The sequence below is a fragment of the Oncorhynchus gorbuscha genome, unplaced genomic scaffold (assembly GCF_021184085.1).
Source record: "Oncorhynchus gorbuscha isolate QuinsamMale2020 ecotype Even-year unplaced genomic scaffold, OgorEven_v1.0 Un_scaffold_4236, whole genome shotgun sequence".
NCBI classification, from domain to species: domain Eukaryota; kingdom Metazoa; phylum Chordata; class Actinopteri; order Salmoniformes; family Salmonidae; genus Oncorhynchus; species Oncorhynchus gorbuscha.
Window position 1 is genome coordinate 19,498 of NW_025748302.1, and position 17,721 is coordinate 37,218.

At 44.6% G+C, this 17,721-nt stretch overlaps 1 protein-coding gene across 1 annotated transcript in view; it reads left to right on the forward strand.

Moving 5' to 3' along the window:
* Window positions 1-15,381, forward strand: part of LOC124028470 (ribose-5-phosphate isomerase-like) — a 34,648-nt gene extending 19,267 nt beyond the window's left edge. The window contains exons 2-9 of the mRNA XM_046340517.1: window positions 2,851-2,911; window positions 3,011-3,066; window positions 3,171-3,230; window positions 3,404-3,468; window positions 3,844-3,912; window positions 6,723-6,864; window positions 13,438-13,537; window positions 15,245-15,381. Of these exons, the coding sequence (XP_046196473.1) occupies window positions 2,851-2,911; window positions 3,011-3,066; window positions 3,171-3,230; window positions 3,404-3,468; window positions 3,844-3,912; window positions 6,723-6,864; window positions 13,438-13,537; window positions 15,245-15,342 (651 nt within the window). The 3' untranslated portion in view covers window positions 15,343-15,381. The remainder of the gene's footprint in view (window positions 1-2,850; window positions 2,912-3,010; window positions 3,067-3,170; window positions 3,231-3,403; window positions 3,469-3,843; window positions 3,913-6,722; window positions 6,865-13,437; window positions 13,538-15,244) is intronic.
* The last annotated feature ends 2,340 nt before the right edge of the window (window positions 15,382-17,721 follow it).

Consider the following 17,721-nt stretch of genomic DNA (forward strand, 5'->3'; position numbering starts at 1 on the left):
GTTGATTCTATACCTCATGTTGGTCCATTCAACAACAATAGAACTATAGGAACCTTGTTTCAACAGGATGTTGATTCTATACCTCATGTCATGTTGGTCCATTCAACAACAATAGAACTATAGGAACCTTGTTTCAACAGGATGTTGATTCTATACCTCATGTTGGTCCATTCAACAACAATAGAACTATAGGAACCTTGTTTCAACAGGATGTTGATTCTATACCTCATGTCATGTTGGTCCATTCAACAACAATATAACTATAGGAACCTTGTTTCAACAGGATGTTGATTCTATACCTCATGTTGGTCCATTCAACAACAATAGAACTATAGGAACCTTGTTTCAACAGGATGTTGATTCTATACCTCATGTCATGTTGGTCCATTCAACAACAATAGAACTATATATATAGGAACCTAGTTTCAACAGGATGTTGATTCTATACCTCATGTTGGTCCATTCAACAACAATAGAACTATAGGAACCTTGTTTCAACAGGATGTTGATTCTATATCTCATGTCATGTTGGTCCATTCAACAACAATAGAACTATAGGAACCTTGTTTCAACAGGATGTTGATTCTATACCTCATGTTGATTCAACAACAATAGAACTATAGGAACCTTGTTTCAACAGGATGTTGATTCTATACCTCATGTCATGTTGTCCATTCAACAACAATAGAACTATATATATAGGAACCTTGTTTCAACAGGATGTTGATTCTATACCTCATGTCATTCCCTATTGGAATGTTTTTATTGATAATATCTGTTGGGGAAAAGTTTGGTTGTTGCTCCACACATACCTATTTATTAACAAAATTAAGTTTATTTTTATATTATTCAGAGATATTATCCTGCCAACCACCTAATATGAAGAAGTTTAAATAAAATATGTTGTAATGTGTTGCATCATTTTCTGCATTGTATTAATGTAAGGAATCTGGGGTAAGACATCAGTAGATTTATAATGGAACAGATTAATGAAGATCTTACACTATTATCGAGAGATGTACTACTGGGATTCTAGGAATGGTTATTTCATAGTGCCATGCTCATGGGAAATGGTGCTATTATCATATTGCCAGAAGATACTGACCGTACCGTTATGCTCGTTTACACTGAGCTGCACCGGGTTTGATGAAAGATATGGGTTGAAAACGTACCTCAATGCAGGGATGGGATGTGCCACTGTACACTGAGTTTGACCTCCTATCCACACTGCTCCATCAAAGACGGAAATAGTGGTAGTTGTCCTGTGAAACTGCCCTTTTCATCCTCATGCTAGCTAACAGTAGCCACAGCAGCAATTTTGGAATGGCATGTTGCCTTGAACAACAAAGGAGCCGATTGGCTGACCCTGCCATTCCAAAATGGCTGAGGTGGCTACTGCTAGCTAGCATGAGGACAAAAAGGGCAGTTTTCTAAGGTATTATCTCAGTCCGCAAACAGCGTTAGAGGTGCATGTCGCCACCTACTGGCCGAGGGGAAAACTGATCAGCTTTAACGCTAAACAATACTAGACTAGGGAAATGTGAACAAATGTACTATTAGAATTCAAAAGTTACATTTAAAAAAATATTCTTTCAGCCAGATTGAATGTCTATTCAGACCTTTACCCAGGCGCAGGAACCTGGGAGGGGGGAACCTCTTCAGTTTTCTTTAACATTTCGGCTGTAAAGTTCTGGCGTTCCAGAAATCCTTTTGCTACCATCACATTTTCGTCTCGCTTCTTTAGATAGTTTTTGTATGAACGCAACAAAGTCCACCTTCACTGCTCGTGTGTTGGGATCCTGCATGGCATTGACTGCAGACTGTGGGACATCCACTACCATCTCTCCTCAAGCTATTTTCACTGCCTCCACACAGGAGACCTGCTGGATGACCCCTAGCTACTGCGACCTCTTCATCCATACAGGGCACTCCGGGAATGTGATTCCCATCACAATTACAGCAACAATGTCTCATCTGACTTGTCAGCTAATACATATTTCTTCCTTTGTCAACGTGTCAACTTTTACAATGCAACACTGCAGCGGCTTCTGTACATACGGTATTACCTCATATCTCACATACCCAAGTTTTCCATGATTCAGGAGAACCACTTCATCAATCCACACTACACCGATAGGCATACTTCCTGTCTATCATTCGTGCCAAGCGATGTGTGTCCACTGCTCCTGCCATCCCAAAACCACAGAGCCTCTATGTCCGAGACGCCAGAGATGACGCCTTTTTAACCGGTGCCCTACTCAAAGTCATAGCCTTCGTTGATATCTTGTAGAGCCTTTTGGACTGTTAATAAACTGTCACTAAATCAGAATATGGCTCTTTGTCACTTGAACCAGATCACCCAATAAACATTGTAGCTGGTGAATCCCACTCCAACCATGAACAGCAGTTCATTTCCAACTTTAGCCCTTTTCATTCTACTGTTCTTCACCGTCATCCCATTCATTTTCACCAACTTTACTCATGCCAACAGAATCGTTCAATGCTTCCAAACTCTCCTTGTCCCCCGACGGCCATTTAAGCTGGAGCCTCTCCTCCCTCTGCAACATCTTTCGGGGCAGTTTTTTTTTGTGAGACACCGCGGGTTTACAATCTTCTCGCTGTATCGGGAAGGATAAAGGTAACATTTGGAGTACAGTTTCATATCCCATCCCTGCATCGAGGTACGTTTACCAACCCATATCTCTCTCCGGTTCCACGGTGTCTTAATGGAACCATGATTGCGTTCTGACCCCAGTGCAGCTCAGTGTAAACAAGCGTAACAGTGGGTCGGTATCTTCTGGCTATATGATCATGTGAACTGGCTGTTACATGTCTTTCCTTCCATCACAGAATAACCAGGTAGTTGGAGTGGGCAGTGGATCCACCATTGTGTATGCTGTAGACAGACTAGGTGAGGAAACCATAATACTAGCGTACCGGTTGAACAAGAGAATGTAGTACTTTATTCATCCACAAAGGGCTGATTGTGATCACCTCTGATCTGTTCTAGCGGAGAGAGTTCGTCAGGAGAAACTCAACATAGTGTGTGTCCCCACCTCCTTCCAGGTGAGTGTGAGGTACGATGGCTGTGTATCATGTATTCTACGGGGATCTCAGAGAGCCGACTCTAATCTGGCAGATGGCCCTCAACATTTGATCTTGTCCTCCAGGCTCGTCAGTTGATTCTGCAGCATGGTCTAACCCTGTCTGATCTGGATAGACACCCAGAGGTACTGTTGGTTAGCAACTTTTTTTTTTTAACGATGTGTTACATGTCCTCAAGTCTGACACATTCTTTAGGAAACGTGTGGAGTTGGTGTGTGAAATCAGAAGTTTGTCCTGTAGACTGTGTTATTGTCAGCAGTATTGTGTTCTACCTCTCTGACCTCTAACCCCATTCCAGCTGGACGTGGCCATCGATGGGGCAGACGAGGTGGATGCTGCTCTCACACTCATCAAAGGAGGAGGGTAAGACTCTGTATATTCATCGGATCACAGTTCTAGGCTGTCCTGTTGCTCTCCCTGGCTGACGGTCCCGTTGCTCCCCCTGGCTGACGGTCCCGTTGCTCCCCCTGGCTGACGGTCCCGTTGCTCCCCCTGGCTGACGGTCCCGTTGCTCCCCCTGGCTGACGGTCCCGTTGCTCCCCCTGGCTGACGGTCCCGTTGCTCCCCCTGGCTGACGGTCCCGTTTGCTGTCCATGCCAGGCTCCATACATCACCATCTCACCAGTTATCTTTGTCTCCCTTCTCCCTCACTCCCCTCCTCTCCCCACTCACCATCTCACCAGTTATCTTTGTCTCCCTTCTCCCTCACTCCCCTCCTCTCCCCACTCACTCCCCTAGAGGCTGTCTGACTCAGGAGAAGATTGTAGCTGGCTGTGCCAAACACTTCATCGTCATCGCTGACTTCAGGTGGGTGTGTTCTCCTGTAATTGCATAGTGCCTAGACTTGGTGAGGTCTTTGATTATCTAAAGTATAATAGAGGTTACAAATATAAAGAAACCCAGGAGGACTCCACTGCAGGCCTGGGAACCCTCCAGGCCAGGTCCTTCATCCCCGTCAGTGGCTCGCTTGGGCCAGTGAAAATAATATTGTAGTAATGCTATTTGTAATCTAGGCCAGTGCCTTCGGAAAGTATTCATACCCCTTGACTTACTCCACATTTAGTTGATACAGCCTGATTTTCAAATGAATTCATGTTTTCTCACCGATCTACACACAATACCCCCTAATGACAAGGGGATTTTAGCAAATGTATTGAATGAAATGCAGTATTCACACCCTTGAGGCAATGCTTTGTTGAGGCACCTTTAAGTGTTGTCAAATTGGGTATTGATCATGGCTAGACAACCATTTTCAGGTCTTGCCATAGATTTAAGTAGATTCACTGTCTTATTGGTCAGCAACTCCAGTGTAGATTTGGCCTTGTGTTTTAGGTTATTGCCCTGTTGAAAGTTGAATTCATCTCCCAGTGTCTGGTGGAAACCCGGTTCAGTCTGCTTTCCTTCTAGGATTTTGCCTGTGCTGAGCTTTTAAAAAAAACTCCCTAGTCCTTAACGATGACAAGCATACCCATAACATGATGCAGTCACCACTGTGTTGTATTGGTTTTTCCCCAAACAGAACACTTTGTATTCAGGACAAAAAGTTCATTTCTTTGCCACATTTTTTTGCAGTTTGACTTTAGTGCATTTTTGCAAACAGGATGCATGTTTTGGGAGATTATTCTGTAAGGGCTTCCTTCTTTTCACTCTGTAGGGTTAGTATTGTGGAGTAACTACACTGTTGCTCCATCCTCAGTTGTCTCCTATCACAGCCATTAAACTCTGTAACTGTTTTAAAGGAGCATTGGCCACATGGTGAAATCCCTGAGCGGTTTCCTTCCTCTCCGGCAACTGCGTTAGGAAGGACGCCTGTATCTTTGTAGTGACTGGGTGTATTGATACACCATCCAATGTGTAATTAATAACTTCATGCTCAAAGGGATATTCAATGTCTGCTTTTTTATTTTCACCCATCTACCAATAGATGCCTCACTGGTCTTTGTGGTTGAAACTGTTTGAATTTCACTGCTAGACTGAGGAACCATAGGTAATTGTATGTGTGGGGTACAGAGATGGGGTAGTCTTTAAAACATCATGTTAAACACTATTACGGCACACAGTGAGTCCATGTAACTTATTATGTGGTATTTCAATGTGCCATAAAGGGTTGACTACTTATTGACTCTAGATATTTCAGCTTTTCATCTTAATTCATTATTCAACACTTCCAACATTTGAACATCTTGGCCATGTTCTGTTATAATCTCCACCCAGCACAGCCAGAAGAGGACTGGCCATCCTCATAGCCTGGTTCCTCTCTAGGTTTCTTCCTAGGTTTTGGCCTTTCTAGGGAGTTTTTCCTAGCCACCGTGCTTCTACACCTGCATTGCTTGCTGTATGGGGTTTTAGACTGGGTTTCTGTACAGCCCTTTGAGATATCAGCTGAAGTAAGAAGGGCTATATAAATACATTTGATTTGATTCCATTATTTAAAAATAAATAAATAATCAACACTGGACAGATGCTTCCCCAGATATATGCCTCATCACCGTTCTGTTTTATGACACGCTTCACACACACAGCCTACACATGATCTTTCAGACCAAGACAGCTGGTTGTTGAGGGGGTCAGACCTAGACAGCTGGTTGTTGAGGGGATCAGACCTAGACAGCTGGTTGTTGAGGGGATCAGACCTAGACAGCTGGTTGTTGAGGGGGTCAGACCTAGACAGCTGGTTGTTGAGGGGATCAGACCTAGACAGCTGGTTGTTGAGGGGATCAGACCTAGACAGCTGGTTGTTGAGGGGATCAGACCTAGACAGCTGGTTGTTGACCGGATCAGACCTAGACAGCTGGTTGTTGACCGGATCAGACCTAGACAGCTGGTTGTTGACCGGATCAGACCTAGACAGCTGGTTGTTGACCGGATCAGACCTAGACAGCTGGTTGTTGAGGGGATCAGACCTAGACAGCTGGTTGTTGACCGGATCAGACCTAGACAGCTGGTTGTTGAGGGGATCAGACCTAGACAGCTGGTTGTTGAGGGGATCAGACCTAGACAGCTGGTTGTTGACCGGATCAGACCTAGACAGCTGGTTGTTGAGGGGATCAGACCTAGACAGCTGGTTGTTGAGGGGTCAGACCTAGACAGCTGGTTGTTGAGGGGTCAGACCTAGACAGCTGGTTGTTGAGGGGATCAGACCTAGACAGCTGGTTGTTGAGCGGATCAGCTCACTGAAGACCAACGGCACCAGGAAAGATGTGATTAAAGCTGTGAGTTGTCCTGGACAGACTTTCATTAGTGTGTTTGTGTCAGACTGACTAGCTGCCACTCGGGCGGGGCGACAAGCTTTTCTATAGATTATTACAATAAGTAAAACGTAGCGCCTTAAATGACATTGAAGTTCTTGAAAAAGCCCTTGAATTGGACTTGACAATGTCTGTATGAACCCTGTGTAGGCCTCTTGCTCAGCCAACGAAGTACAGAGAATCACCTGCTGTTCAAATTATGCCTCATCCACATTTCTGTGTCAGATCTTAACCTCTGTGTTCCACTGAAAAATGAGCCTGAATGTTGAGCCCTGAATAAGTGTGTGTGTGTGTGTGTGTGTGTGTGTGTGTGTGTGTGTGTGTGTGTGTGTGTGTGTGTGTGTGTGTGTGTGTGTGTGTGTGTCTCAGGAAGGACTCCTCGGTCCTGGGCCAGCAGTGGAAGAAGGGTGTTCCTATTGAGGTGATCCCTATGGCCTACGTCCCCGTCTCCAGGACGATAGCCAAGCGCTTCGGGGGGGAGGCAGTACTCCGCATGGCCGTCAGTAAAGCTGTGAGTCACCATATATACAACTCTTCCTGTTGTAAACCATATATACAACTCTTCCTGTTGTAAACCATATATACAACTCTTCCTGTCGTAAAGCTGTGAGTCACCATATATACAACTCTTCCTGTTGTAAAGCTGTGAGTCACCATATATACAACTCTTCCTGTTGTAAACCATATATACAACTCTTCCTGTCGTAAAGCTGTGAGTCACCATATATACAACTCTTCCTGTTGTAAAGCTGTGAGTCACCACATATACAACTCTTCCCGTCGTAAAGCTGTGAGTCACCACATATACAACTCTTCCCGTCGTAAAGCTGTGAGTCACCACATATACAACTCTTCCCGTCGTAAAGCTGTGAGTCACCATATATACAACTCTTCCCGTTGTAAAGCTGTGAGTCACCATATATACAACTCTTCCTGTTGTAAACCATATATACAACTCTTCCTGTTGTAAAGCTGTGAGTCACCATATATACAACTCTTCCTGTTGTAAACCATATATACAACTCTTCCTGTTGTAAACCATATATACAACTCTTCCTGTTGTAAAGCATATATACAACTCTTCCTGTTGTAAACCATATATACAACCCTTCCTGTTGTAAAGCTGTGAGTCACCATATATACAACTCTTCCTGTTGTAAACCATATATACAACTCTTCCTGTTGTAAAGCTGTGAGTCACCATATATACAACTCTTCCTGTTGTAAAGCATATATACAACTCTTCCTGTTGTAAACCATATATACAACTCTTCCTGTCGTAAAGCTGTGAGTCACCATATATACAACTCTTCCTGTTGTAAAGCTGTGAGTCACCATATATACAACTCTTCCTGTTGTAAACCATATATACAACTCTTCCTGTTGTAAAGCATATATACAACTCTTCCTGTTGTAAACCATATATACAACTCTTCCTGTCGTAAAGCTGTGAGTCACCATATATACAACTCTTCCTGTTGTAAAGCTGTGAGTCACCATATATACAACTCTTCCTGTTGTAAACCATATATACAACTCTTCCTGTTGTAAAGCATATATACAACTCTTCCTGTTGTAAAGCTGTGAGTCACCACATATACAACTCTTCCTGTTGTAAAGCTGAGAGTCACCACATATACAACTCTTCCTGTTGTAAACCATATATACAACTCTTCCTGTTGTAAAGCTGTGAGTCACCATATATACAACTCTTCCTGTTGTAAACCATATATACAACTCTTCCTGTTGTAAAGCTGTGAGTCACCATATATACAACTCTTCCTGTTGTAAACCATATATACAACTCTTCCTGTTGTAAAGCTGTGAGTCACCATATATACAACTCTTCCTGTTGTAAACCATATATACAACTCTTCCTGTTGTAAAGCTGTGAGTCACCACATATACAACTCTTCCTGTTGTAAAGCTGAGAGTCACCATATATACAACTCTTCCTGTTGTAAAGCTGTGAGTCACCATATATACAACTCTTCCTGTTGTAAAGCTGTGAGTCAACATATATACAACTCTTCCTGTTGTAAAGCTGTGAGTCACCATATATACAACTCTTCCTGTTGTAAACCATATATACAACTCTTCCTGTTGTAAACCATATATACAACTCTTCCTGTTGTAAAGCTGTGAGTCACCATATACAACTCTTCCTGTTGTAAAGCTGTGAGTCACCATATATACAACTCTTCCTGTTGTAAAGCTGTGAGTCACCATATATACAACTCTTCCTGTCGTAAAGCTGTGAGTCACCATATATACAACTCTTCCTGTTGTAAAGCTGTGAGTCACCATATATACAACTCTTCCTGTTGTAAAGCTGTGAGTCAACATATATACAACTCTTCCTGTTGTAAAGCTGTGAGTCACCATATATACAACTCTTCCTGTTGTAAACCATATATACAACTCTTCCTGTTGTAAAGCTGTGAGTCACCATATATACAACTCTTCCTGTTGTAAAGCTGTGAGTCACCATATATACAACTCTTCCTGTTGTAAAGCTGTGAGTCACCATATATACAACTCTTCCTGTTGTAAAGCTGTGAGTCACCATATATACAACTCTTCCTGTTGTAAACCATATATACAACTCTTCCTGTTGTAAAGCTGTGAGTCACCATATATACAACTCTTCCTGTTGTAAAGCTGTGAGTCACCATATATACAACTCTTCCTGTTGTAAACCATATATACAACTCTTCCTGTTGTAAAGCTGTGAGTCACCATATATACAACTCTTCCTGTTGTAAAGCTGTGAGTCACCATATATACAACTCTTCCTGTTGTAAACCATATATACAACTCTTCCTGTTGTAAAGCTGTGAGTCACCATATATACAACTCTTCCTGTTGTAAAGCTGTGAGTCACCATATATACAACTCTTCCTGTTGTAAAGCTGTGAGTCACCATATATACAACTCTTCCTGTTGTAAAGCTGTGAGTCAACATATATGCAACTCTTCCTGTTGTAAACCATATATACAACTCTTCCTGTTGTAAAGCTGTGAGTCACCATATATGCAACTCTTCCTGTTGTAAACCATATATACAACTCTTCCTGTTGTAAAGCTGTGAGTCACCATATATGCAACTCTTCCTGTTGTAAACCATATATACAACTCTTCCTGTTGTAAAGCTGTGAGTCACCATATATACAACTCTTCCTGTTGTAAAGCTGTGAGTCACCATATATGCAACTCTTCCTGTTGTAAACCATATATACAACTCTTCCTGTTGTAAAGCTGTGAGTCAACATATATGCAACTCTTCCTGTTGTAAACCATATATACAACTCTTCCTGTTGTAAAGCTGTGAGTCACCATATATGCAACTCTTCCTGTTGTAAACCATATATACAACTCTTCCTGTTGTAAAGCTGTGAGTCACCATATATGCAACTCTTCCTGTTGTAAACCATATATACAACTCTTCCTGTTGTAAACCATATATACAACTCTTCCTGTTGTAAACCATATATACAACTCTTCCTGTTGTAAACCATATATACAACTCTTCCTGTCGTAAAGCTGTGAGTCACCATATATACAACTCTTCCTGTCGTAAAGCTGTGAGTCACCATATATACAACTCTTCCTGTTGTAAAGCTGTGAGTCACCACATATACAACTCTTCCCGTCGTAAAGCTGTGAGTCACCACATATACAACTCTTCCCGTCGTAAAGCTGTGAGTCACCACATATACAACTCTTCCCGTCGTAAAGCTGTGAGTCACCATATACAACTCTTCCCGTTGTAAAGCTGTGAGTCACCATATATACAACTCTTCCTGTTGTAAACCATATATACAACTCTTCCTGTTGTAAAGCTGTGAGTCACCATATATACAACTCTTCCTGTTGTAAACCATATATACAACTCTTCCTGTTGTAAAGCTGTGAGTCACCATATATACAACTCTTCCTGTTGTAAACCATATATACAACTCTTCCTGTTGTAAAGCTGTGAGTCACCATATATACAACTCTTCCTGTTGTAAACCATATATACAACTCTTCCTGTTGTAAAGCTGTGAGTCACCATATATACAACTCTTCCTGTTGTAAACCATATATACAACTCTTCCTGTTGTAAACCATATATACAACTCTTCCTGTTGTAAAGCATATATACAACTCTTCCTGTTGTAAACCATATATACAACCCTTCCTGTTGTAAAGCTGTGAGTCACCATATATACAACTCTTCCTGTTGTAAACCATATATACAACTCTTCCTGTTGTAAAGCATATATACAACTCTTCCTGTTGTAAACCATATATACAACTCTTCCTGTCGTAAAGCTGTGAGTCACCATATATACAACTCTTCCTGTTGTAAAGCTGTGAGTCACCATATATACAACTCTTCCTGTTGTAAAGCTGTGAGTCACCATATATACAACGCTTCCTGTTGTAAACCATATATACAACTCTTCCTGTTGTAAAGCATATATACAACTCTTCCTGTTGTAAAGCTGTGAGTCACCACATATACAACTCTTCCTGTTGTAAAGCTGTGAGTCACCATATATACAACTCTTCCTGTTGTAAACCATATATACAACTCTTCCTGTTGTAAAGCTGTGAGTCACCATATATGCAACTCTTCCTGTTGTAAACCATATATACAACTCTTCCTGTTGTAAAGCTGAGAGTCACCACATATACAACTCTTCCTGTTGTAAACCATATATACAACTCTTCCTGTTGTAAAGCTGTGAGTCACCACATATACAACCCTTCCTGTTGTAAAGCTGAGAGTCACCACATATACAACTCTTCCTGTTGTAAACCATATATACAACTCTTCCTGTTGTAAAGCTGTGAGTCACCATATATACAACTCTTCCTGTTGTAAAGCTGAGAGTCACCATATATACAACTCTTCCTGTTGTAAAGCTGTGAGTCACCATATATACAACTCTTCCTGTTGTAAACCATATATACAACTCTTCCTGTAGTAAAGCTGTGAGTCACCATATATACAACTCTTCCTGTTGTAAAGCTGTGAGTCACCATATATACAACTCTTCCTGTTGTAAACCATATATACAACTCTTCCTGTTGTAAAGCTGTGAGTCACCATATATGCAACTCTTCCTGTTGTAAACCATATATACAACTCTTCCTGTTGTAAAGCTGTGAGTCACCATATATACAACTCTTCCTGTTGTAAAGCTGTGAGTCACCATATATGCAACTCTTCCTGTTGTAAACCATATATACAACTCTTCCTGTTGTAAAGCTGTGAGTCAACATATATGCAACTCTTCCTGTTGTAAACCATATATACAACTCTTCCTGTTGTAAAGCTGTGAGTCACCATATATGCAACTCTTCCTGTTGTAAACCATATATACAACTCTTCCTGTTGTAAAGCTGTGAGTCACCATATATGCAACTCTTCCTGTTGTAAACCATATATACAACTCTTCCTGTTGTAAACCATATATACAACTCTTCCTGTTGTAAACCATATATACAACTCTTCCTGTTGTAAAGCTGTGAGTCACCATATATACAACTCTTCCTGTTGTAAAGCTGTGAGTCACCATATATGCAACTCTTCCTGTTGTAAACCATATATACAACTCTTCCTGTTGTAAAGCTGTGAGTCAACATATATACAACTCTTCCTGTTGTAAAGCTGTGAGTCACCATATATGCAACTCTTCCTGTTGTAAACCATATATACAACTCTTCCTGTTGTAAAGCTGTGAGTCACCATATATGCAACTCTTCCTGTTGTAAACCATATATACAACTCTTCCTGTTGTAAACCATATATACAACTCTTCCTGTTGTAAACCATATATACAACTCTTCCTGTTGTAAAACCATATATACAACTCTTCCTGTTGTAAAGCTGTGAGTCACCATATATGCAACTCTTCCTGTTGTAAACCATATATACAACTCTTCCTGTTGTAAAGCTGTGAGTAACATCATTTAGGGTCTTTTTTCGATTAAATCGGTCCCTATATAGCCTAGATATCGAGCTAAGAATTACGTTGCGAGAAAAGAAAAAATTAGCATTTCATAACGTAACGTAATTTTTAAAATTCAAAAGTCGACTAAACTTTTCACAAAACACTTTGAAATACTTTTGTAATGCAACTTTATGTATTAGTACACGTTAATAAGCGATAAAATTGATCAGGAGACGATGTTAAATCTGTTTCTTGTCCGTGTAGAAAAACATGTCTGACCAGAGGTCGACCAAAAATCAGGCGGAGCCATCAGGGAAGATGTTCCCTTGTTTGGGTTAGACCAAGAATCAATTGCGAATCAAATGACATGACTCTAGACACTCTGTGGTAGCTGTAGGCAATGTAAACTCGGCTCTATTGAATTCGGTTCACTTTTAACAATTGCCTGTAGTCGCAGAAGGATATATTTTTCCATTTTCAGTGAACAGATTTCCATGCACTTTTGGATGAAACGCCCGTTCTGTAAATGCCACAGACGTGATTTAAACAGTTTTGGAAACGTCTGAGTGTTTTCTATCCACACATACTAATCACATGCATGTACTATATTCCTGGCATGAATAGCAGGGCGCTGAAATGTTGCGCGATTTTTAACAAAAAGCTGCGAAAAGCTGCATGAATTCTCAACTTCCATAAGTGGTTTTAAGCATATACTTATAACATTAACATATTTCAGCTTTTTATTTGTAATAAATTTACAAAAATCTAAATGTTTTTGCTTTGTCATTATGGGATATTGTGTGTAGATTGAGGGGAAAAAAAACAATTGAATCATTTTTAGAATAACGCTGTAATATAACAATGTGGCAAAAGTCAAGGGGTCTGAATACTTTCCGAATGCACTGTGGTTCATTCAGGTAATTTGTTGTGTATTATAGTGAATATAAAATGGTAAATGAACAGTTGAATAAATCACAAGAAGAGAAGCATATTAATGGAGTGGAAAGTCATTAACATGCTTTCAGTGTAGAGCACATGACATTTACGACAGGAAGAGTTTTCATTGGACCTCTTCTGAGAGGAAAGCATTCTCATTGGTCATTTATATGTGAGTGAGATCCAGTGTTTTGATTGTTCAGGGTCCGGTGGTAACAGACAACAGTAACTTCATTCTGGACTGGAAGTTTGAACACACTCACAACTGGAAGGAGGTCAATACCGCTCTCAAGATGATACCAGGTACACACTGACTGACTGACCGACTGACTGACTGACTGACTGACTGACTGACTGACTGACTGACTGACTGACTGACTGACTGACTGACTGACTGACTGACTGACTGACTGACTGACTGACTGACTGACTGACTGACTGACTGACTGACTGACTGACTGACTGACCGGGACTGACTGACTGACTGACTGACTGACTGACTGACTGACTGACTGACTGACTGACTGACTGACTGACTGACTGACTGACTGACTGACTGACTGACTGACTGACTGACTGACTGACTGACTGACTGACTGACTGACTGACTGACTGACTGACTGACTGACTGACTGACTGACTGACTGACTGACTGACTGACTGACTGACTGACTGACTGACTGGTTCTGGGACATGAATGTTCGTCTGTTTCTCTCCTTCCTATCTCGCCTCTCTCCCTACCTCACCTCTCTCCCTACCTCACCTCTCTCCCTACCTCACTGACCTCTCTCCCTACCTCACCTCTCTCCCTACCTCACCTCTCTCCCTACCTCACCTTGCCTCTCTACCTCCTACCCCATGTCTCTCCCTCCCCCCTACCTCACCATGCCTCTCTACCTCCCCCCTACCGTACCATGCCTCTCTACCACCCCCTACCACCATTCCCCATGTCCTCCCTCCCCCTACCTCACCATGCCTCTCCTACCTCCGACCTCATGTCTCTCCCTCACCCCTACCTCACCATGCCTCTACCTCCGACCTCATGTCTCTCCCTCACCCCTACCTCACCATGCCTCTCTACCCTCCGACCTCATGTCTCTCCCTCACCCCTACCTCACCATGCCCCTCTCCCTCCCCCTACCTCACCATGCCTCTCTACCTCCGACCTCATGTCTCTCCATCCCCCCCCTACCTCACCATGCCTCTACCTCCGACCTCATGTCTCTCCATCCCCCCTACCTCACCATGCCTCTCTACCTCCGACCTCATGTCTCTCCCTCCCCCTACCTCACCATGCCTCTCTACCTCCGACCTCATGTCTCTCCCTCCCCACCTCACTATGCCTCTCTACCTCCGACCTCATGTCTCTCCCTCCCCCTACCTCACCATGCCCCTCTCCCTCCCCCTACATCACCATGCCCCTCTCCCTCCCCCTACCTCACCATGCCTCTCTACCTCCGACCTACCTCACCATGCCCCTCTACCTCCCCCCTACCTCACCATGCCCCTCTCCCTCCCCCTACCTCACCATGCTTCTCTACCTCCTACCTCATGTCTCTCCCTCCCCCTACCTCACCATGCCTCTCTACCTCCTACCTCATGTCTCTCCCTCCCCCTACCTCACCATGCCCCTCCCCCCTACCTCACCATGCCCTCTCCCCCCCCACCTCACCATGCCCCTCTCCCTCCCCCTACCTCACCATGCCTCTCTACCTCATGTCTCTCCCTCCCCCTACCTCACCTTGCCTCTCTACCTCCTACCTCATGTCTCTCTCTCTCCCCTACCTCACCATGCCCCTCTCCTCCCCTACCTCACCTTTCCTCTCTACCTCCTACCTCATGTCTCTCCCTCCCCCTACTCACCATGCCCCTCTCCCTCCCCCTACCTCACCATGCCCCTCTCCCTCCCCCTACCTCACCATGCCCCTCTCCCTCCCCCTACCTCATGTCTCTCCCTCTCCCCCTACCTCACCATGCCCCTCTCCCTCACCATGCCTCTCTCCCTCCTAGGTGTGGTAGAGACAGGTCTGTTTGTGGGGATGGCAGAGCGGGTGTACTTTGGGATGGAAGATGGTAATGTTGGGGTCAGAGACCCTCCAGTCAACTGACCTGAGCCCTGCTCCACCTGGAACTAACCAGCAACCCCCGTCCACCTGGAACCAACCAGCAACCCCCTCTCCACCTGGAACCAACCAGCAACCCTCCTCCACCTGGAACCAACCAGCAAACCCCCCCCCTCCTCCACCTGGAACCAACCAGCAACCCCCCTCCTCTACCTGGAACCAACCAGCACCCCCCTCCACCTGGAACCAATCAGTACCCCCCTCCACCTGGAACCAACCAGCACCCTCCCCCTCCACCTGGAACCAACCAGCACCTCCACCTGGAACCAACCAGCAACCCCCCCCTCCACCTGGAACCAACCATCACCTCCACCTGGAACCAACCTGCCTCAACCACAGTGCCCTATTTTATTATGGATGCATCCCAAAAGGCCACCTATTCTCTATATAATGCACTACCTTAGACCAGAGCCCTATTAGAGCCCTGGTCAAAGAGCCCTATGGTTCCTGGTCAAAGAGCCCTATTAGAGCCCTATGGGTCCTGGTCAAAGAGCCCTATTAGAGCCCTATGGGTCCTGGTCAAAGAGCCCTATTAGAGCCCTATGGGTCCTGGTCACAGTGCCCTATTAGAGCCCTATTATGGGTCCTGGTCACAGTGCCCTATTAGAGCCCTATTATGGGTCCTGGTCACAGTGCCCTATTAGAGCCCTATGGGTCCTGGTCAGTGCCCTATTAGAGCCCTATGGGTCCTGGCCACAGTGCCCTATTAGAGCCCTATGGGTCCTGGCCACAGTGCCCTATTAGAGCCCTATGGGTCCTGGTCACAGTGCCCTATTAGAGCCCTATGGGTCCTGGTCACAGTGCCCTATTAGAGCCCTATGGGTCCTGGTCACAGTGCCCTATTAGAGCCCTCTGGGTCCTGGTCACAGTGCCCTATTAGAGCCCTCTGGGTCCTGGTCACAGTGCCCTATTAGAGCCCTCTGGGTCCTGGTCACAGTGCCCTATTAGAGCCCTCTGGGTCCTGGCCACAGTGCCCTATTAGAGCCCTCTGGGTCCTGGTCACAGTGCCCTATTAGAGCCCTCTCGGTCCTGGTCACAGTGCCCTATTAGAGCCCTCTGGGTCCTGGTCACAGTGCCCTATTAGAGCCCTCTGGGTCCTGGTCACAGTGCCCTATTAGAGCCCTATGGGTCCTGGTCACAGTGCCCTATTAGAGCCCTGTCGGTCTAGTTATAAACTTGTAGCCTGTATTTACTCACTGTGGCTGTAGCTAAACCTGCATGGACTCCCTGAGTGGTTTCTATTCTCTTCAGATAAACAGAGAACCCTGGTGCTGTTGGGGCACACTGAAACCAATGGGCCCTCTCGTCAAATGTAGTGCACTAAAATGGGCAATAGGGTGGCATTTTGACCACTAGCCTGAACATCTGTCTCTGTTTGTACTGAGAACTGTCTCATCCTTTTGCCCTTTCACTGTCTTACAACATGTTGTTGATCATTTGCCTGGTCCCAGGTCTGCCTCTGGTTGCCTGGTCCCAGGTCTGCCTCTGGTTGCCTGGTCCCAGGTCTGCCTCTGGTTGCCTGGTCCCAGGTCTGCCTCTGGTGCCTGGTCCCAGGTCTGCCTCTGGTTGCCTGGTCCCAGGTCTGCCTCTGGTTGCCTGGTCCCAGGTCTGCCTCTGGTTGCCTGGTCCCAGGTCTGCCTCTGGTTGCCTGGTCCCAGGTCTGCCTCTGGTTGCCTGGTCCCAGGTCTGCCTCTGGTTGCCTGGTCCCAGGTCTGCCTCTGGTTGCCTGGTCCCAGGTCTGCCTCTGGTTGCCTGGTCCCAGGTCTGCCTCTGGTTGCCTGGTCCCAGGTCTGCCTCTGGTTGCCTGGTCCCAGGTCTGCCTCTGGTTGCCTGGTCCCAGGTCTGCCTCTGGTTGCCTGGTCCCAGGTCTGCCTCTGGTTGCCTGGTCCCAGGTCTGCCTCTGGTTGCCTGGTCCCAGGTCTGCCTCTGGTTGCCTGGTCCCAATGTGTGTTGAAGTCAGCAGGATGGCCCACACACTGTCTCTCAGGACATGTCTCTGTCTAGTTGTTGCACATCATTTCCTTTCGTTGCTCAAGCCAGCCTTGTGCCATTCTCTTACCTAATACCAAAGTTGCAGTGCCTGGATTTACAAAACATTTGTTAAGGTTTTCAAAATCCAGGCCCTGGTGTACTCAATGTTCCCTGAGTCTACACCTGCTTCCAAAACAGCAGTACAGGGGATGTTGTGTTCAAAGGGGGTCACCTTAACACTTGAACACGGTTATAATGCACCAAATGTAACTATTAAATGGCCGTGCATGTCCCGATCTGTAGCCTACTGGCTTGTCCTGACTGTCTGCGTCTGGCTCCAATAACATCACTTCTTCTATTGTAGATCCTTTATGGGTCAATTAGCAGGATGTT